The 25,136-nt window shown below is 44.6% G+C and overlaps 1 protein-coding gene across 1 annotated transcript; it reads left to right on the top strand.

Moving 5' to 3' along the window:
* Positions 1-3,878: 3,878 nt before the first annotated feature.
* Positions 3,879-25,023, top strand: MATN3 (matrilin 3). Its single transcript, XM_027623820.1, has 9 exons — positions 3,879-4,232; positions 4,321-4,600; positions 9,223-9,789; positions 12,722-12,847; positions 13,585-13,710; positions 15,122-15,247; positions 18,273-18,398; positions 21,954-22,064; positions 23,886-25,023. Exons 1-9 carry the CDS (start codon positions 3,879-3,881, stop codon positions 23,939-23,941), a joined length of 1,872 nt encoding a protein of 623 aa, XP_027479621.1. The 3' UTR covers positions 23,942-25,023.
* The last annotated feature ends 113 nt before the right edge of the window (positions 25,024-25,136 follow it).

The following is a 25,136-nucleotide window of genomic DNA, read 5'->3' as shown; positions in this document are numbered from 1 at the left end:
AGGCGGCAGCTGAACCCACACTCAATGGAATTCCTAATAGGATGGTACACAGAGGCCCAAGAAGGCCTAGTCATTGAGACATTCCACTTACAGCAAGAAGGAATAATAGTTCACAATGATTCACAAAAGGAGATTCATTGAAGCGCTATTTATCATTAAAAACAAGTAGAAACTAAATGTCCCACAATGGAGAATTGCATAAATAAATGGAATCTATGATGGAATACAATATAGCCATTAAAAATGATGTATTAGAAGAATATAACAAAAAATGTTCACTATACATCAAGTACAAAAAGCAAATAATAAGATCACAATATACAGTGTGATTTCATTTTTAATAAAAATATATGAATATACAAGCAGAGAAAGAGATAATCCCACATATCTTTGGACGTTAGTGTTACAGACGGTCTTTATTTTCTTACTTTTGCTTTACTACATTTGCGAAACTCTCCACAGTAAGTTGCATTACTTTTACCATTAAGAAAAAAGGAATCTATTACAATTTTTTAAAAGCTGACCCAGAAAAAATCTTGTGGATTTCTAGACTGGGAAGCAGGAAAAGAAGTGGAAAAGGAAATAGACAATTCATGTAGAATCAGGATTATACAGCAGCCCTGCTGGAAGGTGCTAAAACTGGGACACCGGCCAACAGTGGAGCTGTCTGAACCCTCTCCTTTGGATTTGGTGATCTGAGTTTTTGTGACTGCTCTTGAGAAGTGTGACGCAGGAGAGAGAGTAGTTACTCCCTGGCCCAAGATGTCTTCTGACCATACAGTCAGTCCCTCAAAGGCCTTCTGTGCAGGTGGCCACTTCCTTGCAGGGGCCTTGCACTGGATCCCGCCCAGGCCTGTCGTGGAGACCATCAGAACTGGGACATTGCAAACTCCCTCAGGTGTCAGTTGCCTAGAGAGATTGTTGAATGCAGATTCCTAGGCCCAGTCCCAAACCGTCTGCATAAGTATCTGGATACTTGCCTTTTAATGCCCGAGTATCAGGAAGCTGCCTTTTAATAAGCCTCCTGAGGGATTCTTACTCAGTCAAGTGGCAGAACCTCTGCATGCAGGCGTGCACAATAGGCCGCCTTCCCTTAGGTTTCTGGCACGCAGAGTCGGAGAGAACTGAATCTGGGAGTTTCTGGAAATTAGCACAACTAAGTGTTTTGGTCACGAATCAGTAAGTCCAGGATGTGAGAAAATAGCTCTTGGAACCCAACCGACACCATGGCCTTGCATGTGTCCCAGGAGGCTTTTGGAGCTGGGCAGCGCGCAGAACCTGGAAGGTAAGTGGGGGCGTGGCTCCCGGGGGTGACGACGGGTCTGAAGAGGCTTCCAGAGACATTTCCCAGGGGGTGAGCTGAGAGTTAGTGCCGCTACCCTATCACAGGACGCCAAACAGCAGGAACAAAGAAGTCAATCCACGGAGGCTCGCCCACCCGGGCCCCCTGGAAAGCTGTTAGTGGTCAGGATTAGGAGCGTCTGGCTGGCTCAATCCGGGGAGCATATGGCTCTTGATCTCGGGGCTGTGGGTTTGAGCCCCACCTTGAGGGTAGAGATTCTTTAAAAATAAAATCTTAAAAAAAAAAAAAAGTCAGGATTGGATGGCCCAAAGGGAGGGGCCTCTGACGAGAAGCCGATCAGGATTCAGAGGCCAAAGATTCTTACCAAATCTAGAGAGGAGACCTCAGAGGGCACCCCCCCTCCATCCCATTATAAAAGGTGTATAAATAAATTGTGCTAGATTGTATTATGGTTTGCAACGATTTGCTGTAAAAGCCTTCCATTCCCCACCCACAGACCTTTCTTGCCCACATGACTTGCTTTGGCCAATCACATGTGAGTGGGATTGATGTGAGCCACTTCTTGCAGACATGTTAAGATCTGTCATCTGGTTGTTCCATCTCTCATTTCCTTCCTTTGCCACAAGACCAGCATGTCTCACATTGGGTCTACCCCTTGTCTGGGTTCCAGAATGAAGATGACGTGGGGAAGAACTGCAGCCAACCTAGGAAGGACACATAACAGAGCAACAAGTACATTTCTCTTGTTAGGAGCCCCTGAGATTTTAGGGTCATTATTACCATAGCCCAGCCTAGCCACAGCTGACCAGTAAAAAAATAGTTTCTATTTTTTTTTTTTTAGGATTGTAAAAACAAAGTGGTAGTATTATAATGAATTTTTAGGGAAAACTACCTATAATTTCTTCCCTAGCCTAACCAAATAGTTTTAATCTTCACATATGCCTACATGCAAATGTGCTGAAACAGACTATTACACTTTATGTTGCTTGTACCCCTGAATTTCTTCAGAGAAGGAGTCTGGTGGTGGAGGCAGACCAACTCCCCACTAGAGGAGGCCAGAGGAAAGGGCTATCTGTGGAGCCGGTGCCCAGCACAGAGCCATCTGTTGTCCAGCAATGAAGTGAAACTGAGCAAAACCATTTCCTCAGCATCCTTGGGCTCTTGGATAAAGTAATTCCAGGTTATTTCTTTTCTTACAGTCTATCGTGCCTGTTTACTATCCTGCCAATGCAGAGTTAAATTTCAGCCCTGTTCTATGATCTTCCATTTCCTAAATTTTCAGTCCCATTGCAGACCTGCATGCGGTAAGGAGGAATTTACAGGAAGTCAGCACCGAACAATGCCAGGCATCAGCTCTGCCCTTCTGGAGCCTACAGTCTGGTGGGATATAAAAATAAATAAATTGAATATAAACTGAATAATTAAAAATTGAGTAAGTCCCCCAAATGAAACACACAGGATGCTATAATAGAGCAGAAAGGCGGAGACAGTAGGAAAGAATCTATTCAAAACAGAAATTTTTAAACTGCTAACTGGGAAACATTAGTGAGCTAAAAACTCATGTACTCATGATCACATTTAAAAAAAATGAAAAAGAACTGAATGGAGGTGGCTAGAATAGCATCAAATGTGGTTAAGTGTTAGTATTGTTTCGTGCAACTATCATTTCTGTGGACATATGTGTTATCTATGTAGCTGCTGGCTCATAATCTAAAATGTAGTTGTTATAATGGATTGTGGTAAAAATAAGTTTGAAAAACTAAGATCTGGCCTCAGGGAAGGCTGCTCTGAGGAAGACATTACACTGATGACCAAGGTGGGAACAAGTTTGGTGTCCTCCAGGACACGGGGAAGGCTAGCATGACTGAAGCATGGAGAGCAGGAATACAGTTCTGGATGTTGGTGGTCAGTGCTGCAGAGGAGGTGGGATTGAATCTCAATGAGCCTTGTTGGCCGTGGAAAGGAATTTGGATTTTCCTGGAAGCGAAGTTGCAAGGTTTAAGAAGAGAAGTGATTTTAAGGTTACTGCGTGGAGTGTGGATTTTAGAGGACTAATAGTCCGGAAGCAGGAAGACCAGACTGGATCTGTTGGAACTCACGTTCATTGTCACGTTTTAGGATCCAGCTCAAACCTCACCTGTTTTTAGAAGCCTTCCTGCTTTCCTCAGTCTGCTGCAGTCTCTTTTTCCTAAATTCACCATGTTGCCTTAGACAGGTAGACCATTATGCTTTCTCCCGGTAGACAGTTCTTGGAGGGTCCCCTGGGTGGCCCCCAGCCCCGTGCTGCCAACCGTCACTCTTCCGGAGAGGAAACGGGATTTAGGGAGCGCCTTCGAAGCCTCTGTTGGTACAGGCTGTCCTTCCAGCTGGCCGGGGGCGCTCTCTGGGGAATGTATGTTTGACTTTCTATTCCTGTAATATAAGTTCAAATGTTTACAGATGTTTGAAGCTGGGATGAAAGCATTTCTATTCATGCTGCCAGCATCTGTGAGGCTTTATTTTTTTTCTTTTACTGAGAGCCCACAGCAAAACTTGGTTACTTGGCTGGGGAAAGGAATGCAGTGCGAGTAGCGGGATGAAACCTCGCCGCAGGCACCGCTGGCGGGAGCGAGAAGGCAGAGCCAGGGGTCCCCTCGCCTGGGGCCGGGGGTCAGGCCTGCCAGGGCAGGAGGAGAGCGCAGGGCCGGCGGGCTGCGGCCGGGTGGGTTCGCAGGCCAGGGCACAAGTCTCGGGAGAGACGCAGCGCGGCCAGGGGGCGCCCAGCCGAGCCCACCCAGACGAGGCCCGGCGGGGGCCTCCGCGGGCCGGGCTCCGGGCACCGCGCCGCCGCCGGCTCGCCCCAGACATTCCGTTTCTGCCGCCGGAATGCTCGGACAGGCTCCGGCGGGCCCCGGGCGCCGAGCCCGGCGCCTCCTCCCGTGCTCCGGCGGTGGGCGGGGCCGCGGGGCGGGGCCGCGGGGTGGGCGGAGTGCGGGGCGGCGGGACCTTTAAATTGGCCCCCTTGGTGCGGGGCTCAGGCGCTGGGCTGCTGGAGCGAGGCAACCTTCGAGGACAGCACCTGCAGGAGTGCGGAACCCGCCATGCCGCGCCACCTCTCGGGACTGCTCCTGCTGCTGTGGCCGCTGCTGCTGCTGCTGCCGCCGACCCCCGCCGCCCCCGGCCCCTTGGCCCGCCCGGGCTTGCGGAGGCTGGGGGCGCGGGGCCCAGGGGGCAGCCCCGGGCGCCGCCCTGCTGCGGCCGCCCCCACCGGCGCGCCCTATTCCGGGGCCGGCCAGCGCGGCGGGGCCCGCGGCGCAGGTACGGGGCCGGGAGTGGGACCCCCGCCTGGGAGGGACGCGAGCGGGCACCAGGGAGGGACAGCCGGCAGGAGGGAGGTGGGGAGGGCCGGGAAGGAGGGATGGGTGGTGGGGAAGCGGAGCATCGAACAGGAGAAGCCCCATGCAGCCGCCAAGTGTTCCGTCTATCCCAACCCGAGCCAGACTGCGATGCAGGAGAAAGAGTCCCCTCCCCGATGAATCTTGTGGGGAAACGGGTCCAGACAAGGGAAGGGAGATGCCTAAAGTCTCTCATAGTCAGGACTAGAATTTGGGTCGCCTGCAGCTCAAACTCCAGCTACTTCCCTCTGCAATTTGGGCCTGGAGGACGGGGCAGCGTGGGAACACCGGCCACCTCCCGGCGCTCTGTGCCGGCTCTACCTCTCGGTGCAGCTGAAAAAACCCTTCCTGAGATTCTGCCTTTAGTTGTCTGGAAATCACTTCCTCTATAGCCCCAGATCAGTGTGACCTTCCCTCCCCTGGCCACAGCCTTCGAGCTGTCTCAGTCCAATCTAGGATCTGGATCAGAATTGGGACTGGAATTCACACGAGGGAGTGGGGGTGGGAGGCCAAGAAGGACACCTGAGGGGCCCCCTGGATGGCCCCAGACCTCTCTTGTAACCGTCCTGGTCTCCACCTCCTCCTCTGCCCCTGACCAGGTGTTCTGCTTGAACCGACTGGGTCCCAATCCCAACCTGTACTCTCTTAGATCCTCAAACACCCAAGACACTGGGTCTTTGGTGAACAATTTTCCATTGCCCTTTTTGGTCTGTAGTTCGTTCCTCTCGCAGAGGTTCCTAGAGTAGCAGAGCTTGAAGATCACCTGACACAACCCCTAAAAGCATATAAACTGAGGCTTATCAAATGACTCAGCAAATCAGTGTCAGAGCTCAGAATAGAACTCAGGGCTCCAAAATGTCACACAAGGATCTTTCCACTGCTACAATCTACCAAGCTCTTAAAATGGGCTTACATAAAATGTAAAGTTTCAGTCTTGCTGAAGAGAGGCTGCACCAAACCATTTTCTGGGTCTCCAGTCTCATTCATGCCTCAGGTTGTTTTGTCTATCCCCTTTTGCACCTTTCTGGATAATGTTGAGAAAGAGCACAAAGGATTCTTTCCTGCATCAGCCCGGATGGGCTGGATTTGAAATGGTGACAGCATTGTCTTTGAGCCGGGGAGTACCAGGGTTCACAAGGGTTAAATTCAGCTGGTAGCCTGCTTTGCTTCAGGCTGGGAGGAGGGGGGGGGGTGTAGGGAAGCCTTTCTTCTAAAAAGTAACCTTGCCTCTGGTCCTTGGGGATGGGACTGGACAGGGAGGAGGGATTCCGCATGGGATGTTCATGTTCCCCCAAAGCAGCACTGGCCCTGCATTACTTGGAATCTAAATTGATCTTGAATGATAATCCTTTAATAAACAACACATTTCACCCTTTCCCAAATTCTCTCCTTTTTGCAACCAGAAATTGCTACGCTTTGCTATGGGCTTTTATTTCTAGCAGGACTATCAAAAATCAGCAAAATTGTAAGTATGGAACACTTTTAGGAAATTCAGATTCTCACTTTCTTGGTTTCTGAGACTCAAAGTGCTGCTATCTAGAAAAGGGGAGTGAGATTCAAAAACAGTGATGTTGCAGAGGGGGTCCAAAGCAGGGGGTAACCAGACGCTCACAGAATTTCCTGCCATCCGAGTTGAGCCTCTGTATTAGTTTTCTATTGCTGCTGTAACAAATTAGCACAAACTCAGTGACTTACAAACAGTACACGCTTATTATCTTTTTCTTTTCTTTTAAAGATTTTATTTATTTTTTAAGAGAGAGAGAGAGACAGCAAGAGAGGGAACACAAGCAGGGAGAGTAGGAAAGGGAGAAGCAGGCTTCCCGCGGAGCAGGGAGCCCGATGTGGGGCTCGATCCCAGGACTCTGGGATCATGACCTGAGCCGAAGGCAGATGCTTAACGACTGAGCCACCCAGGCGCCCCACACTTATTATCTAAGAGTTCTGTAGACCAGAAGTCCAACACTAGTTTCAAAGGGCTAAAATTGTGTCAGCAGGGCTGTGTTCCTTTGGGAAAGATCTAGGGGAGACTGTTTCCTTGCCCGGTTCAGCACGTAGAGGTTACCTTCACTCCTTGACTCAGGGCCTTTTCCCTATTTTCAAAGCCACCAAAGGCAGGTTGGGTCCTTCTCACATCTCATCACTGTGATCTCCTCTCCTGCCTCTCTCTTTTCCACTTTTAGGGGCCTCTGTAATTACACTGGACCCACCCCAATAATCCAGGATAAACTCCCCATCTCAAGATCATTAACTTAATCCATCTGCAAAGTCTTTTTTTTGCCATATAAAGTAACATACTTACAGGTTCCAGCGATTAGGACATAGACGTTTTTGGGGGCGAGGGAGCTTTATTCTGCCCACCGCACCCGCTGTAATCTCCCATAAAGGATTCTGTGCGAGAAGGAAGGAATCATGGACATTTACCATAAGAACGTAACCTTGACATTAGGACAAGATTTGGGTGTTAGTGAAATCAGTGTCAAATATGGGTTTCATATCACCATGTGTTTTTCCTTTTATTCCAATTATGTAAAAGTGCCTACATCTATGTCCAGGAAGGATTTTCAATAGGATTCTTCTTCCTTGATCCTGATGCATGGTAATAAAGGGATGAAATGAAATTCAGGAGTTGTTTTATTTATTTATTTATTTTAAAAGATTTTATTTATTTATTTGACAGAGAGAGACACAGCGAGAGAGCGAACACAAGCAGGGGGAGTGGGAGAGGGAGAAGCAGGCTTCCCGCCGAGCAGGGAGCCCGATGCGGGGCTCGATCCCAGGACCCCGGGATCACGACCCGAGCTGAAGGCAGATGCTCAATGACTGAGCCACCCAGATGCCCCGAGGGAGTTGTTTAAAAAAAAAAAATTCCTTTTGACTTAACTAAATACATGACATATATCAGGGCGGTGGCTCAAAGTCAACAAGCAGGATGTTTACTAGGTCCATGAGAAAATATTACCTCAGAGAGAGGCAGCCATTCAGTGAAAATCCCCTTTAGGCTGGGAGTCAGGAAAATTGGAGTCCCATCCATGACCTGCTGTTTTCTGGCTCACACACCTTCCGGAACCTCAGGCTTCTCACCTGTAAAATGGGTATAAAAACTCTGCACCTCTGACTTCATGGGGTTGTTTGTTTTGTGCCCTATGATCTCTAAAACGTTATTGAAAGTAAGGTATGATTTATTTTCCTAATTGAATACCTCCAGGAAGCAGGATAAAACCAAGAGAGCATGAGCCAGGGGGAGGGGCAGAGGGAGAGGGGAAAGTAGGCCCGCCCCCCAAAGCAGGAGCCTGAGGCAGGGCTCCATCCCAGGACCCCGGGATCATGAAGGCAAACCCTTAACCGACTGAGCCACCCAGGAACCCCAAAGATGTGTGGTATTATTACTAAGTGCTTGGTACTTTTTTTTTTAAGATTAATTTATTTATTTGATGATCAATGGAATAGAATAGAGAGCCCAGAAATAAATCTTCACATATATGGTCAAATTAAAAAAAAAGATTATTTATTTGAGAGAGAGAGAGAGAGGGAAGGACAGAGGGAGAGGGAGAGAGAATCTCAAGCAGACTCTGTGGTGAGCATGGAGCCAACATGGGACTTGATCTCACCCCTGAGATTGTGACCTGAGCTGAAACCAAGAGTCAGAGTCTTAACCAACCTACTGTGCCACCCAGGGGCCCCGGTGTTTGGTACTTTTGAGTAGGAAAGATACAAACTTCTTTGCTTTTGTAGCCCTGGGGCTAAATACATGGTACGTCCCCACAAAAGTATTTGGTGAATGAAAAAAATGAAAGGGGTGACTGCAAGAGTTTGGTGGAGGTGGAGGGTAGACATCAGTGGACGTCTCGCCTCCTGAAAACCAGACACACGGACAGAATTGGAAGCACAACAGATGTAGATCAGATTGTCATTCCTCTTCTCACTTTTAAGTATCTCAGGCTCTCGGGGCCCCAAAGTTCACTAAACCTGCTGAATGATGAGAAGGAAGGAGCACTTAGGGCTACTCTGGGCGCAGTTTTTACCCTGTTGGTGGGGGAGTAGAAGAAGGAAGCTTCCAGAAAAGCACTAGTGTGCTTGCCTTGAACTCTGCCATTGCCTGAGGTGTCTGAAGCCTGGGCAGGGCACCGAGGCTGTCTCGAGTTTACCTTTCACACTGTTCAGGGCCACTGTCCCATCGCCACTGTTCCATTGTCCCATGGCTGAGGTCCCCAAGAAAGGTCTGGAAACCATTCATTCCTGGGAGTCAAGAGGAACCTTGGGAGCAATACCTGAAGCAGAGGGATGAGGTTCTAGGTGAAAGTTTGGGATTCAGCCAGCCTGTAGGTGAGATATTTGGAGAAACTTCGCCCCTCTATGTGAATTCTCACTAGGGAATTTGGAAGGACTTTAGTGCTTTCACCATCTAAAGGGAGGATGGTCTTGGGGGAAGATAGCAGACAGTGGGGCCTCCAGCCCCAGGGCTCTCTGGGTGTGAGGATTGCCCCATTTCTGATTGGGCTCCCATCCTTGCTCAGCCATGCCCATTCCCCACACCCTACTTTGCAGGTGTTTGCAAGAGCAGGCCCTTGGATTTGGTGTTTATCATCGATAGTTCTCGCAGTGTGCGGCCCCTGGAGTTCACCAAGGTGAAAACCTTTGTCTCCCAGATAATTGACACTCTGGACATTGGGGCGGCGGACACACGGGTGGCAGTGGTGAACTATGCCAGCACTGTGAAGATTGAGTTCCACCTCCAGACCCACTCAGATAAGCAGTCCTTGAAACGGGCCGTGGCCCGGATCACCCCCTTGTCAACAGGCACCATGTCAGGCCTGGCTATCCAGGCAGCGATGGATGAGGCCTTCACAGTGGAGGCAGGTGCTCGGGGGCCCACTTCCAACATCCCCAAGGTGGCCATCGTCGTGACAGATGGGAGGCCCCAGGACCAGGTGAATGATGTGGCGGCTCGGGCCCGGGCATCTGGTATTGAGCTCTATGCCGTGGGTGTGGACCGGGCGGACATGGAGTCCCTCAAGATGATTGCCAGTGAGCCCCTAGATGAGCACGTTTTCTACGTGGAGACCTACGGGGTCATTGAGAAACTTTCCTCTAGATTCCAGGAGACCTTTTGCGGTAAGTCTTTGCTCTCAACTAGAATATTCGGATATTGTATATCCAAAGAAAGAGAGTTATTCTTTTTTTTTTTTTTTTGTAGCAACTTTATGGAAAACTGAAATATAAGCAGTGCTTTTCTTGAGTTTTTTACCAACTTAAACACACTTTGTTGGTTTAGGAATATAGAGTTGCTTTATATATAACTTGGTTTGCTCATAAAAATCTTCATGTTTGCATTAGAAATGTGAAGGTCTGGAAATACCCAGGATAAATGATCCTGCTGTTCCCTGAGGGGGTCAGAAAAAAAACAAACAAACAACTCAAGACACCTCTTTTCTCCCATCTGCCCACAACTCCATTTTTCCCAGATATTTTCTTTAGCTTTACCATCTCTGGCTTTAACAGAACTCTGTTTGTTTTCCTGGAGAAGATGGGGAGCAGCATCTGTCTGCCCATGGAAGGATCTGGGGGCTTTCCAGTGTAACTGTCAGTCAGGGTTTTGCTTATTCTCTAGATCCTCTAGTTTTCAGATTCTGCTCTTCCTCTGATTATTCTTTGTGGAGGGACAGGATTAAGAATGGGGGGAGGGATTGGGATTTCAGTTCACTTGTAAGATAGCAAGAAGCAGATTAAAAAAAAAGATTGTTACTGTCCTTTTGTCTTTCATCATTTAGGATAGAGTTAGAATATGAGCATGCTAATTTAATTGGAATTTTTAGCATGAATCAGTCAAATCCATGAATATGAATCCATTTAAGGCGGGGCTTTATTCTTAGTCACTGACCAGAATTATGAATATGTAAGACTCATACTTTTTTAAGTTTCTTTTTTTTAAAAATATTTTTACTTATTTGACAGAGAGAGAGACAGCAAGAGAGGGAACACAAGCAGGGGGAGTGGGAAAGGGAGAAGCAGGCTTCCCGCCGAGCAGGGAGCCCGATGCGGGGCTCGATCCCAGGACCCTGGGATCATGACCTGAGCCGAAGGCAGATGCTTAATGACTGAGCCGCCCAGGCGCCCCCCCCTTTATTTTTTTTAAAGATTTTATTTGTTTGAGAAAGAGAGAGTGCACGAGCGAGCACAAGCCGGGGTGGGGGTGGTGTAGGGGCAGAGGGAGAAGCAGACTCCCTGCTGGGCAGGGAGCCTGAATGCAGGACTTGATCCCAGGACCCTGGGAGCGTGACCTGAGCCAAAGGCAGACACTTAACTGACTGAGCCACCCAGGTGCCCAAGTTTCTTTTTTTCTTTGTATCCATCTATGTATGTTCTGTCTTTCCATCTACCCATATTCATGCTTTATTTATTTATTTATTTTTTATCATTTAGAGATATAATCTTTCAAAGCCCTCTGTGGAATTATCCAAACAGGTGTGGGCAAATTTCTAGTTCAGGTGAATTTTAAAATGTGGATACTTTTTGCTGTGTAACCTATTCCCCACCTCTTTATTCGATATGCATTAATTGATCACTGATGATACAAAGATAAAGGTATTCCCTCCCTACTATCAAGCAATAGTCTGGAGGTGGTGATGAGAAACAAGTGAATCAGTAATTACAATTGCGAATTTCAAGGCGACTTTACATTGAAATTAATGTGGAACTCGGCAGTCACCCCAGTTTGTCAGGAAATGGGAGAAGAAGTCTTGGTCTGGAGCAAAGTTTGGCCTCAACTCAGCCAGACCTGGCTGGTGGCCTCTTGTTCTTCCTGTCCCAGGACACTGGGCCTTCACAAGCTGTCCTTGGCTTTGGTGGCATCTACTTGGCATTCATTGGTTTCTCAAAAGAACATGGCTTTCTTTCTCCCAGGAAAACCCCCTGTGCTTGTGGGTGAGAGCTTTTCCATAAAGACGTTGGTCTGTGGCAGAGTTGGTCTCAAAGCTAGCACCTGGGGTTGGGCTTGAAGGCCATAAAGTAGCAAGTGGTGAGTGGCAATCTTTTCCTTCTGGTACAAAAGACCTGCTTGTTCTGGGGGAAAAATGTCCTCTCTGTGGAGAAAAGGCTGAGGGGCAGCTTGTTGTAGTCAATGGGTTGGAAAGATCGTTCCATGAAAAGGCCCTTCTTGGGAAAATATTAGCCTTGACCTGTTGCCAAAGCAGTTGAGGCTGGGTTACCTGCCCAGGGGTGCCAGCCTCCTCCAACAGGCCTCCTTGGTTTTCTCAGAAATAACTAAATTCATTGATTCTTCTTTCAAAACGTGTCACTAGGAAAAAAATCCAACGAGATACAAACACCTCCAGGAGTGAAAAGAGGGGGATGCGGCTTGGCTGACGTGACCTTGTTTATTCTGTTCTTCCTTTTCGTTTTACCTGCTTGCGTCCATCCTCTGAGTCCATTCTCCTTGCGGATACCAGAGGCCCTGAAGTTGCATTAGCCTACGTTTAGGCTCACGCACCCATGCTGCTCATTCGGAAGGCAGTTACCTGCCTTGCCCTCCACCATTTGCATGTTCAAATATGTATTGCCGCCCAAGAGTGAGTGAGTTCCAGGCCAAGAGACATGCCTGTGTGTGAATTCTGTTTTGACACAGACTGTAGAGCTCTTGGAAAGCAGATTCTGGCTGCAAGAGGACAACTAGCTCATAGACCTTCCAGAAGTACATTGTAGTTCTCCCCGTTTCTTTCAGTTGGGAAGTAAAAGGTCCTTCTCCTGGGCTAGGTGGATACACTGAATAAAGTATCCAGTTGTCTGACCCACGTAAGGGTTTGGCTTGAGCTCCAAATTCAAAATTTCCTTTCTCTTTGAGAAAGCTGAAATGAAATTTGTAATTTTAAATTAGTAACATTATTCGTGTAAGAGTGGTATTTCCAATAAGGTAGAGGCAGAAAACAGTTTTTAAAAGCGAACTCTCATTGAAAAGGAACCAGAGGGCGGTGTCTTTTTGACAGGGAAGGAAGTATCTGGAATGTCTCTTATGTGTCGATACTGACGATTTTACACTTCTGGTGTGCAGATGCGGACCCGTGTGCCCTTGGCACACACCAGTGCCAGCACGTGTGTATCAGTGATGGGGAAGGCAAACACCACTGTGAGTGTAGCCAAGGATACTCCTTGAACGCTGATATGAAGACATGTTCAGGTGGGGCCTGCTTCAGGGAGGGTGCCTGACTGGGACTTAGCTGGGGACCTACTCTCCAGGTTCGGGACTGGCCTTACGCTTTTCTCCTGACTGCCTTTTGGGTGGTTCACAGATGCTTGTCAATGGTTTTCCTCTAAAATTGTTGGAGAAAAGTGAGGTAATACATAAATCAGCTTCTTTATAGTACTTATAATTAGTTTTCAAGAAAAAAGTTAGTAGGAAAATAGATTAGTCAGGAAGGGGGCCAGAACTCTTGGCCCTTTTGAGGATTTTGGAGCTTTTCCTGGAGTTTACTTAATTAAATACAAGCTGCCCCTTTGTCTCTGTGACCAGAGCCGCTCATTGAATTTAGACACAGAAGAAAGTTTAGAGAGGTTCTCATGCATCTGGTATATGGATACTCACCTGCCATCAATAAAGATGGGAACTAGGTCCATTTTTATTTTAATCCTCGGAAAAAGTTTTTGAGAGGAAGGAAACTTAGAGATCATTTAATTCAACTTGCTCATTTTGTAGATGATGAACTTGAGACCCAGGCAAGGAAGAAGACTTATCCATGTCAGGGGGTCTGTTAGTGAAAGAGCCAGCATAGAAATCGGTTCCCAACCTCCTGTCCCATGGTCTTTCTCATATGCCAAACAGTCCCTCTTTCAGTGTGTGTGTGTGTGTGTGTTGTGGCTCATAATTAATTTACCACATTTTCCTTGTTTATATTTGTCCTGATGGTCTTTTGATAGCTATCGATAAGTGTGCTCTGAACACTCATGGATGTGAACACATCTGTGTGAATGACAGAACTGGTTCTTACCATTGTGAGTGCTATGAAGGTTATACCCTGAACGAAGACAAGAAGACATGTTCAGGTAAGTGGGGGAGGAGGCTCTCCTTAAGCTACCTCCCCGTCTGCATACCTTCCTAGCCAGTGTTGGAGGGTAGGTCACGCTGACAAGGCACTTGGTTGGTTTTTCTCTCTTGGGCCTTTCCCATTTCTGAGTCATATTAGAAAAGTCAAAAGTTGCAGCAGGTGTGTATGTCTCACGGCCCCCACGTGTGAGTGTGTTGTTCATTTCCTTCTCAGTAGCTAGCCCTGGTAGTGCTTTCCAAATGCTAAAGACAGTTTAGTAAGTTAAAATCAGAGAACGCTCCACGACATACTTATTACCTACAACGGGATAAATAGTTCCTTCATAGTGGAGAGACCTGGCAGACAGCACTTCAACCAAGTGATCAGAGGGAACTCCACCAGTAATGACCCGCAGGGACATCATGTGCGTCCTGATGCGATGTCCTGAGGGCACAGGAGCACCTCTGTTGTCTTTGTTAAAAATTCAGCATCATGAGGAAACTTCAAACAAACCCAACCTGAGAGGCATTCTACAAAGTAATTTTCCAGGGCTTTTCAAAGCTGTCAAGGTCATGGAAGACAAAGATGGAGGAAATGTCCCAGAGAGAAGGGGACTAAGGACATGTGACAATGAAGTGCAATGTGGATCCTGGATTGGATCCTGGACCAGAAAAAGGACATTAGTGGTAGAACAAATGACAAAATGTTACTAAGATCTGTGGATTAGTTAATAGCATTGTGTCAGTGTTAATTTCCCGGTTTTGATAATTGTGCTATGGTTATAATGGGGAAATGGGGTGAAGTACAGGACTTTTTGTACTATTTTTGGAACTCTTCCATATGCCTACAATGATTTCAAAATGAAAAGTTTAAGGACCAAAAAAAAAAAAAAAATTACCATGTCCGTGTAGAGAGAAGTGCATTGAGTGACAGTTTGGGTCTTGAGTTCTGATGCTGCTCTGAGTCAGCTGGTCTCCTATGGATTCAGCTTCCTCACTTAGAACAGGGGAGGGCTGAATCACAGTTTCTTCAAACTCAAATTTGATGTCTTTCTGAATCTAGTGTAATTAGCCACATAATTGTTGGTATCCCTCTGATTCAGCGTAAATACGATAAACCTGAAAGGAATGCTTTAGTATTTATTTGTTTGTTGATTTATTTAGTATTTCTGAGATACTTAGATTATAAAAAACTCAGTTTGGATGATTTTGAAAAAGCAGTTGGGGAAAAAAGAATAAGGGCTGTGTGTAGGATTTTGCTAAATTCCGCTAACTTCTAGTACGAGCTTACAGTACGGATGGCTGTGGAAGGTTTCCAAGAGGTTTGCCTCTTATATATTTCTAGCCACAGGTAAGAAGATTTCTATATATGGGTAATAAAAGCCTTCTCCACTTCTAATTTCTTTTCTCCTGGACTTTTTTTTTTGGCAGCTCAAGACCAGTGTGCCTTTGGTACACATGGCTGTCAGCACACTTGTGTGAATGACAGAGATGGGTCCCATCACTGTGAATGCTACGAGGGTTATACTCTGAATGCAGATAATAAAACGTGTTCAGGTAAGGTCCACTCAAAAAATTCTTTCCTAGCTGGCTCTTTCTTTGGCAGTGAAACCAACTTGCAATTCACACAGCGAGAGATTCTTAAAGATACTTTAACGAATCAGGCTCGAGACCTTCTATGCTGCTTATAGACCAAGGCACACATTGCTCAGACAGCGGTGAGCTCACTTGATTTTGCGAATATAGCTCATTTCAGAAATGGGTAGGGAGTGAGGGATGTGAGAAAAGCTAATTAAATGTAAGATCCTTATCCAGGAAAATTTTAGAGCTCTGTACACTGGGGACTTGTAAAGCAAACGGGAACTTTAGAGGAAATCAGTTGGACAGTAACTATTTGGTATGATAGGCTGAACTGATCTTTTTCCAATTAAAACTTGCCCTGGAACTTTTCTGTAGCGTTAATCTTAAAGCTGGATCATTTTAGTAAAGGAGACTTTGTCAATGACTGAATTAGACCCACACAGATCTTCCAGTAAATTTGAAGTAAGTTGTTCCCTGACGCTTTTTAGATGTTCAATCTTCTGTGAATCTGAGCCTTATGACTTGGCGAATCCTCATTAATTTGATTTAAACTCACTGGCAGAACAGGATGGCATTTATAATATAAAAACACTCCTGAGAGAAATTACTGCCTTTCAAGGCGATGTTTAATTTTGGCCTATTCAAACTTTTTTTTTTTTTTAGATTCTTATGTATATGCTCCTGTCCCTTGAGGAGAGATATTATGTGACCTTTTCAAGAGAGACTAAGGGAAATGGCACATGACCAATTCCCTTTAAAAAAAAAAAAAAAAAGAAATCAATTAAAGAGGACTGAGCACCTATTTTGTTCCCAGGACTGTGCAAAGCCCTCTGGGGAAGCAAAGCAGCACATTTTCTGCCTCTGAGCAATTTGCAGGCTGGGCCCAAAGAGAACCAACACCCTGAGAAGGCAGACACTAGCCAGGGAGAGGGACAGACGGTAATGGAGGGCTATGGAAGCTGGGGAGGCGGGCTGTCTGGGGAAGGGCACAGAGCGTGTAGGGCAGCAGGTGGGCCTCGAGGATGGTGGAGATTTAGATGGAGGACAGCAGAGCCAGATGGCCAAGGGGAGCGGCTTGTGTTGGTTTGTTCTGGGGGTAGGACTAAGTCAGTTGGGGTGGAGAGGCCTCAGGGCTGTACTTCTCAAACTGGTTATAGGTATCCCACTTGGTACCTCAAGCAGCCAGGGACATTGAAGACCTTGAAAAAGGAAACTAAAACAAATTTACATTTAAACTAATAGATATTGTGGAATAAAGTGGAACATTTTATTAAAAAAAAACGTCGAAGAAAATGTTTGGTTAAGGCAGACTATTCCAGGCCATACTCCCAGGTCACGATAGACAACGTTCTTCAGTGCCGACTGTGTGCCGTACGTGGTTCTAGGCATTTCAGACACAGTCACACGTTTATTGTTGCTCACAGCAGCTTTAAGAGGAAGCTGAGGCCCAGACAGCTTAAGTAACTTGCCCACGGTCACACAGCTGGTGAGTCGCAGAGCAAGGATTTGAACCCGGGCACTTGCTCTGGTGGTTACACATGCTGTCACATGTCAAGCCATCATGTTTCATGGTTGCTATGCATGGCTGTACAGCACAGGAGAGCAAAGGCAGAAGAGCAAGACCAGATGGCGGAAAGTTAGAGGGTTAGAAAAAAATATATGTATGGAGCCCAATGCGGAGCAGTATTTATGTATTTTAAAGTAATAATGGATACTGTTCTGAAGCTGAGGTACATAACATGGGTCACATTCCCTCTAACAGCCTGCTTTTTCCCCTGCTGGGCAGTAGCAAGGCTTGTAGATTAAATGTGGAGCCCCCAGATCAGGGGCTGGGGGTGGAGGCATGACCAGCTGTTATCTGTAGAGCAGCTGCTAGGCTGGGGTAGGGAGAGGGAAAGGGACAAAATCTCAAGCAGACTCCACGCTGAGTGCAGAGCCCAACACGGAGCTGGATCCCATGACCCTGAGATTATGACCTGAGCCAAAACCAACAGATGCTCAACTGACTGAGCTACCCAGGTGCCCCCTATTATTCAGCATTTTGCTGGAAAAATCTGAAGTAATGAAGGGGAATATCAGTGTTAAAGTTAGAAAGACACTCTATGGATAAATTATGTAGAGACTTGCATTTCACTCAAAGCTCTTTTATAGGCAATAGTGAGCCATGGAAGTTTCCTGAGTGTGGAGGGACACTGAAGAGTTAGAGGGGGACAGACACGGTTGGTCCCTGCGATGGTGGAGGAAGAAACTGTGTCTCCCGGGAAGACTTTCTGGGTTTATTAAAGGAGATCTGCTGTTTTTATTTATCCTGGGCCAGTCTAGATATGGGATGAGATGAGCATAGCACTTTGCTCTCCACTCAAATTTGGGCCAACTGTCTTCCTCCTCTAATATATTTACTGTGACAGATAAAAAATGCTCCACTATCCAAACCTACACCTCTCCTCACCATCATCACTATTACCACCATCTCTGTGCGTATGTGTGTGTAGGCTGGTGTTTTCTGTCCCACTTTGCACGCTATCAAGGGCAGCCCCTTGGTCAACACAGCATCAGCTTTATGCGCAGCATCAGATTTAGCTCCATGTGCAAGTGGGTCACTAATTCACTATTTTTGGCGATGGTGAAGATGATCCACGTGTAGCTGGAGACGTTGGAGGCACTTACAGGCATCCGGAGAGGCCGAAGGTAAGTTCTGGCATATAATCAAGACTCAGTGCAGCCCCAGTCCTGCAGGCAGGAAGAAAAGAGGAGGCGCCCCCAGATATCTGCGAGAAATGAGAAGGAAAAGGGGGGAGGCAGTAAAAGGTGGGGCTGGAGGGATATGAGATGTAGGAAAGGAAAACGGGCTTTCTCCTGAAAGGTGGGAACTGTGTCGCTGACGGCGGAAGGGTTCATTCTCAGCACCTGTTGAGACCAAACCTTTTCTCTCCCATAAATCTGTGTTTCCTTCACCACTGTAACCTGGGACTATTTTCTTTCCTGCCCCACGCCTGGGCAGTTCGCAGCAAGTGTGCTCTGGGCTCGCATGGTTGCCAGCACCTTTGTGTGGACGACGGGGCCACGGCCTATCACTGCGATTGTTACGCGGGCTACACCCTGAATGAAGACAAGAAGACGTGTTCAGGTAGACTGTCCCTTCGAGCCCGTTTTGTTTGGAAGGGTCATCTTCTAGGAGCAAGTTTTCCTCTTTCAATCCGAAGCACGGTTCCGAGGGGTCCTCCTGGTCCGAGGCCTCTGGAGGTTCCCAGCTGTCTTCACGATGAAGCAAGTCTCCCCGCAGCCATTCTTCCCCCAGGATTCCTTCCTCTCTCTTAGATTTTCTTTCTCATTACAGACTCTTCCTAAGTTGGATTTTTGGTGGTTCTTGTAGTGACGGTAAGATACACATAACATCCGATTTTGCACTTCGACCATCTTTAAGCGTCTAGTTCAGCGGTGTTAGGTGCATTCCTATGGATGCGTAGCTGTCCCACTCCCCGTCTGCAGAACTTTATCATCCCAGACTGAAGCTCTGTACCCCTTCCCTTCTGTCCCTGCCCCTGGTCACCTCTCTTCTTCACCTGGTCACTCCCTTTGCCCCCGGATTCACTGCTTCCGCATCCTCTGCTCCACCACGTGGACACCTGGCTACCCCAGGAACATGCCCTGCCTGTTTCCACCCTTGGCTGGGACCCCCTTCCACCACCGCTTCCGCTTGTCAAAATCCAAGAACCACACCCTTGCCAACATTTGGTTTTGTTGGATTAAATTTGTGCCAATCTAGCAGAGGCAAAAAAGCGTCTTCCTCTGGTCTTTATTTTTTTTATTTCCTGGCTACTTCCTGTATTTATTGGTCATTTGAGGTTTTTATTGGGAAATGCTGTGTATGCCCTTACTTTTCGCTTGGGTTATTTGTATTCTTCTTACGGATACAATGGAACTCTTCGCATTTCCGGATATAAAGTCTTTGTTGTTTTATGTGTGGCAAATATTGCCTCGTGTTTATATTTTTTACTGAAATGATGTCTCTGCAACAGTATTCATGACATTTTAATTCTTGAGTTGTGCGGTAGCTTTATTAGTGTTTATTTCCATTATGCTTCATCACTTGCCTAAGTGTTCTCTAAATTGCTTTGTGTGAATCAAATACTACACAATAGTGTTGGTATGTTTGTTTCTCTAATTCCCAGGCCTAGTTCAATTTTACCCTCTCTACCAGAGTTTTTCCCTTTTCCTTCCATTGAACTCGGTCCTCTTTCAGCCCAGGACACCTTGTGTTGGGGTTACTTGTGTGCTCCTTCAACCATTCCATCGTCCATTCGGTCAACAGAGCACTGGCTGTGTTCTAGGCACTAGGTATATAATCGTGAACAGAACGCGTATGGTCTTTGGTAACAGTCTAAGGGGAAGAGACAAGGAAATAGCAATTTATAAAGAAGAGCCATGAGAAAAGAACAGGGTCCTGAGACCAGGGGGGGTTGGGGGACCTACTTCAGGTTGGGAGTCTCTCTCTGAGGAAATGACATCTGAGACCCGAGGATCAGCAGTAGTTAGGTTGGGATTGGGGTGCTGGCGGAAGGAGGGAGAGTGATGCCAAGGCCTGCGTGGTGGCTTTAGGGGGAGAGGCGGGGAGAGGCAGCCAGCGCGAGGGAAGCACCACCAGCCGGGGAAGTGTGGTGTCACTTTGGAAGACGGAGGCAGGGGCCGAGTCATGCTGATCTTCTGGGGTGAGGGGAAGGAGTTTATATTTGGGAAGTCACTGGAGAGTTTTAAGGAGTGGAGCGGCATGATCCTGTTTATATTTTCCCAAGTCACCCTAGCTGCTGTGGATCGGAGGGGACGAAGAGCAGAGGGCTGGGACCAGCCCGATGTTGTTGCAGCGGTCCCGGGTTGGGTGACGAAGGTGGCAGTGGTGACAGAAGCAAGCTGATTCCAGATACCTTTCTGAGGCAGAATGACCAGGATTTGGTGATAAATGGGATTTGGGAAACAGGGGAGAAGGAATGAGGATGACTTTCCTATTTCAGACTTGAGCCTGAAGTCTGAAATCTTCGTTGAGGTGAGGAAGACTGAGAGTGAAGCAGATTTGGGGAGAAAAGTCAGAGTTTGAGACTTGTGTATTTATCCTCTGTAGACAGTAAACTCCAACCCCTGAGGGTAGTAGATGTTGTCTGTATTCCTAGCATCTTCCATAGCACCTGACACTCAGTGGATACTTCTTCAGCTGAAGTAAAGTATGGATCCGCTTCTTGGGGAGGGTGAGGATAATAGGGAACAGCTTGTAGAATTTGAATATGTCAGGGTACTGTTACCCTATCTAGGGGTTTAATCCTCAAAAAAAATCAGTCTTGGGCATTTTTTCTTCTTCTGGAAGACGGGGATTCCAGCCTCATTTATGATGGGTTAGGTCCTGACCTCATTTGCCTAGCCATTCACTTCTTTGCTCAGCAAGTATTCATGGAGCTACTCTGATGTATCTAGTACTCTGTCAGGTCTTGAGGAAGGAACTGGAGACATACCAATGTTTTGTAGTTTGTAGTGTACAAGTCTTGCACTTCTTTTGTTAATGTAATCCTAAATATTTTATTCTTTTTGATGCTATTGTGAATGGGTCCATCTCTCATCTTTCAATTGTGCTACATCCCAGTTTTTAAATTTTCTGGGAGTGTTTTAATTAGACTACCCTACTGAGCCCTTGCCCTCACAGAACTTATGGTTCATCAGGCAAGATACACTGGAAAAGCATCTCGAGTGCCAACTGTATGCTCTGTATAGGGATGATGGGCATGTACTTAATTTCAGGAGATACTTTCTGGCTTACTGACTGACTGATTTAGGCTGGCTGTCCATAAAAGTCCCTAAAAGTCAAGAGGATTTGGACAGGTGGGTAGATTACATTTATGGTCATGTTAGCTCTATATCCTATCTTTGTAGAATGTGGGAGAAAACATAGGAGGCAAAAGACCATTCTCTGTCCTCAGGTGATGGTACTGCTCAATGGAAGATTATCCATCAGTCTTCAGATCTGGGAAGTTACTCTTATTTCCATTAGGCAACTTTAGGGTCTATGATAGTGAGTAGGAATAGCTGTTTCACTGGATTTCAGAAAGAACTAGGAGTTAGCATTATCATTCTCCCAGGTTCTTTGCTTAAATGCTGATACAAACCTAAATTTTTACTTCCAAAGAATCTATGGGTAAGAACTAGAACTCTCAATTCAGACCATTCAATAGAATAATAGTCTGTATAAGAAATCAGGAATTATCTAATTTTAATTCTTGAAATATTTTGGCCAAAGAGAGAATTCTTTTCCTTATTTTCATTTCTTAATGAGGACACAGTATCATAATAAGATCAATTATCTTAGCTCTGCATTCTTGGCTTCCCCCTACATCAACTTTTTAAAAATTTACCTTATATCATAGAAAGTTTCCAATATTTACAAAGTATAGAGAATACAATGAACTCTCTGATAATCAGCACTCAGGTCTGATGATTGTAAATGTTTCCCAAAATTCAATTTCTTCTGTGACGTTAATATTTCAAAGTGTTTTCTCCTCTTTCTGTGTGCTCTTATATCCTTTTACCTCCTGGAAAATGCATTTAGGTAAGTCTTAAAAATGGAAGGACTGAATTACAGATTTCCTGATTTGCTATAGTTTCTAATTAGCTGTAACATTTTGTGTACTGTCGTCGTCAGCCATTGAAGAAGCACGAAGACTCATCTCCACAGAAGATGCTTGTGGATGTGAAGCCACACTGGCATTCCAGGATAGGGTCAACTCATATCTGCAGAGACTGAGTGCCAAACATATCCTTTCTGGAAGGTTTTCTGCTTTAAGCCACCCTAGGTAGTACAATTGAGCCAAAGAGTTTAGGACATTCCACAGGATAAGGGCCCTATTCATTATGTTTTAAGATGAGCAATAGTAATACAGTGTTTATTTTTTTTAGAGTTCTTTTAAAATGTTTTAATGGACTGTTTTGCCCATTTAACATTTACATGCTAAAAGCTGCCTATTTCTTTCTCTAGTGCTTTTCCATAGCAGTATATGCTAACTGTGTTATTAACAGATGGAGTTATTATGTATGATTCTTAATATGGGCTTTCTTAGTTCAGAATCTGTAGATGTACGGAAGGAGTTAGCTGATGAGTGAGGTGATAGCTCTAGACAACTGGTCAAAAGCAGATTTCACAATGTAACATGGTACCACCTAAGAAACTTTCAAAATCAGTTCTGTAACTAAAGGAGTAATTCAGGAAAAGTACTTTTTCTTAGATCAGGTTAACAACACTGTCTCTAGGTAACTTAGAGGAGTGGTATTCAAACTGTGATAGGGATATTGGGGGGGCACAGAAAGTTCTACAAAAATCCATTTTCAAATCCTTAAATTGACCTACCAAAAATGTTACAGGGGGTCAGCTGGCATTCTCTGTTCCCATCTCTCACTTCATTTTGCCATTCTCCTAACTTTACACAAGGAAGGCATACCTCTTATCTAACCTGAATCTTCTAAGGTGAATTTCTTGGAAAAGTAAAATCTCCAGAGAGCCAAACAAAAGGACAGTTCAACAGTTTTCTAATCAAGGCTTCATAAACTCCCTCAATTTATTACGAGACACTTATCCAATTAAATACTGCCTTTTATTTTTAATAATTTTATGTCAACATTTATAATTTATTTGTTGTTTGATCAATTATGTGCTCATAATAGTTGTAATGATAACTCATTCCAGATGATTAGAAAAACTGTGGGCTTTATGGTCAAAGAAAATTAATTTAAAGGTAGTTTCAATATAAATGTATATGTGCTTGTTGTTTCTATAAATTTACCTCAAAGAAGTCTTGGTGGTCAAGAAAAGATTTTCAAGATTCAAAGTAGAACAAAATTCTGTGGAGAAAGCAGAAAGGAAATACAAATACAAGGAAATACAAATTCCTTTATTTTAAATATTTGATTTTAAAAGACACATAGGTATCCATTCAGTATGGCATTAATATATAGGATATATTTGAAAGACTAATTTAGATTTTATTTTTTAATTAAAAAAATTTTTTAAAGATTTATTTATTTCAGAGAGAGACAGGGACAGCAGGAGTGGTGGGGAAGGGCAGAGGGAAATGGAGAGGGGGAGCAGACTCCCCGCTGAGTGCAGAGCCCAACACAGGCCTGGATCTCAGGACTCATGAGATCATGACCCACGCAGAAACAGAGTCAGACGCTTAACTGACTGAGCCACCCAGGCGCCTCTAGATTTTATTTATAAAAAACCAATACTTACGTTATGGCAGAAATTGCATATTTTGTAACTAAAACTTATGAAAATTTTCATATAATTTAAATATACACAGACATCACTTATTTGTCACAATTATTTTAGGGGATAGGAACAAAAATGTTTGAAGACAACTGCTCTGTATCATCATCTCTGAAGACCACTGCTTTATAACATGCTCTCTAAAGAATAGAATTTCTGAGTTTTAGAGTTTTGATGAGAAATAATTTCACTTTTTCTTTATTGACAATAGAATGTAATTATTTTCTTTTATCTTGTATTGAAGTGTTTGAAAGTGTGTTTGTGTTTTGTGATGTCTAAAAATAAAAGGCGTTGGCCTTAACAACTAGCCACTTGATGACATTTTGGGGAAGTTGCAAGCAGATGAATATGGACAAATACATCGTTGAATTACTCAGATTTTTCACCTGGAAATACGGAGGGCGTGGTGTATTTAATATTTTTGCATACTTCAATGTTCCTGCTAATAATTTGCCATTGCAAATGCTTGAATATTACTGGATAAGTAGTATGAGGATCTTCTGGAGAATCAGTATTGTTTTTTTTAAGGAAATAGTTACGTTCACATCTTTAAGAGCAAACTTTAGCGTCTCTAAGCTACGACTGTGAAATGATTCGTAGGAAATAGGATGAAAAGTTTAGTTATTTACTTTATTTACTAATTGAGCCATTTAATTTTTAAACGTTAAACGTTTATATTAGTAAGATAACCATTCTTACAATGGGAACTTTTGATCTATTTTCTGATAGTATTTATAGTGTAAACCAGTCTTATTGAGAGTGTAAATTATACAAAGTATTTACACATAAAAAAATTCATATAATTAAATTGAGGTGAATATAATTTAGAACTGTTTCTTTAAGGCTTTGTTTTTTGCTCAGTTTTTGCTGGAGTATTACTGAAGCTGTGATCAGGGGATTGTAACATGCATATCTAGATCAAGTGAACACTACATGAAATACTAAGAAACCTGTAACTAAAGACTTTAGTTTTGAATTAAGAGTGTTATAACTTTTTACCAAGGATTAAAAAAAATCCTACATTATCTTTACCATTTCACTTTAGGATCCAATCAATAAAATTATATATTTATAAATATTGCTCTAACAAGTGACAACAAACCTAATGTCTTTTTAAAGTTTTAAAGTTTAAGCCTAACTTTTTTTCACTTACATATTTGGTATATGTATTTTTTTTTCAGCTTGAAAGCTTACAGTTTTTAGAAGAAAACAGTCCTTTAAATTGTGACTGCTCTTTTTTTTGTATTGTCTTTAGTATAATAAAAAGTTACTATCTTTATATATTGTCATGACTTTTTTTAATTTCAACTATTAACATATTTCGTTAGACTGAATTAACAATTATTTTGAATATATGATGATTTCTTGTTAAAGGACACAATGTTGTAACTCTTCCCATAATTTAATCGCATACTTTTAAGGTTAAAAATGTAAGTTCAGGTTAAATAGGCTTTTATCAAGGATGTTATAGGAGAGGCAATAAAACAAAATTATCTAAATTTGGATAAAATAATGAAGTACATTAATATAAGCACCTGAAATGTAAATATAACTTACAGATGT

This window comes from Zalophus californianus, chromosome 8 (genome assembly GCF_009762305.2).
Source record: "Zalophus californianus isolate mZalCal1 chromosome 8, mZalCal1.pri.v2, whole genome shotgun sequence".
Classification (NCBI taxonomy): domain Eukaryota; kingdom Metazoa; phylum Chordata; class Mammalia; order Carnivora; family Otariidae; genus Zalophus; species Zalophus californianus.
The sequence above is the reverse complement of the archived record's forward strand: the minus strand, read 5'-3'. Positions and strand labels throughout refer to the sequence as shown.

What these genes read in the sequence shown, in the direction of transcription:
- MATN3 (XM_027623820.1), top strand. Translation starts at nt 3,879, where the DNA reads ATGAAACCTCGCCGCAGGCACCGCTGGCGGGAGCGAGAAGGCAGAGCC. An exon ending in CGGCGGGGCCCGCGGCGCAG is followed by an intron (nt 4,601 to 9,222) that starts GTACGGGGCCGG and finishes CCTACTTTGCAG; the next exon opens with GTGTTTGCAAGAGCAGGCCC. An exon ending in AGACAAGAAGACATGTTCAG is followed by an intron (nt 13,711 to 15,121) that starts GTAAGTGGGGGA and finishes TTTTTTTGGCAG; the next exon opens with CTCAAGACCAGTGTGCCTTT.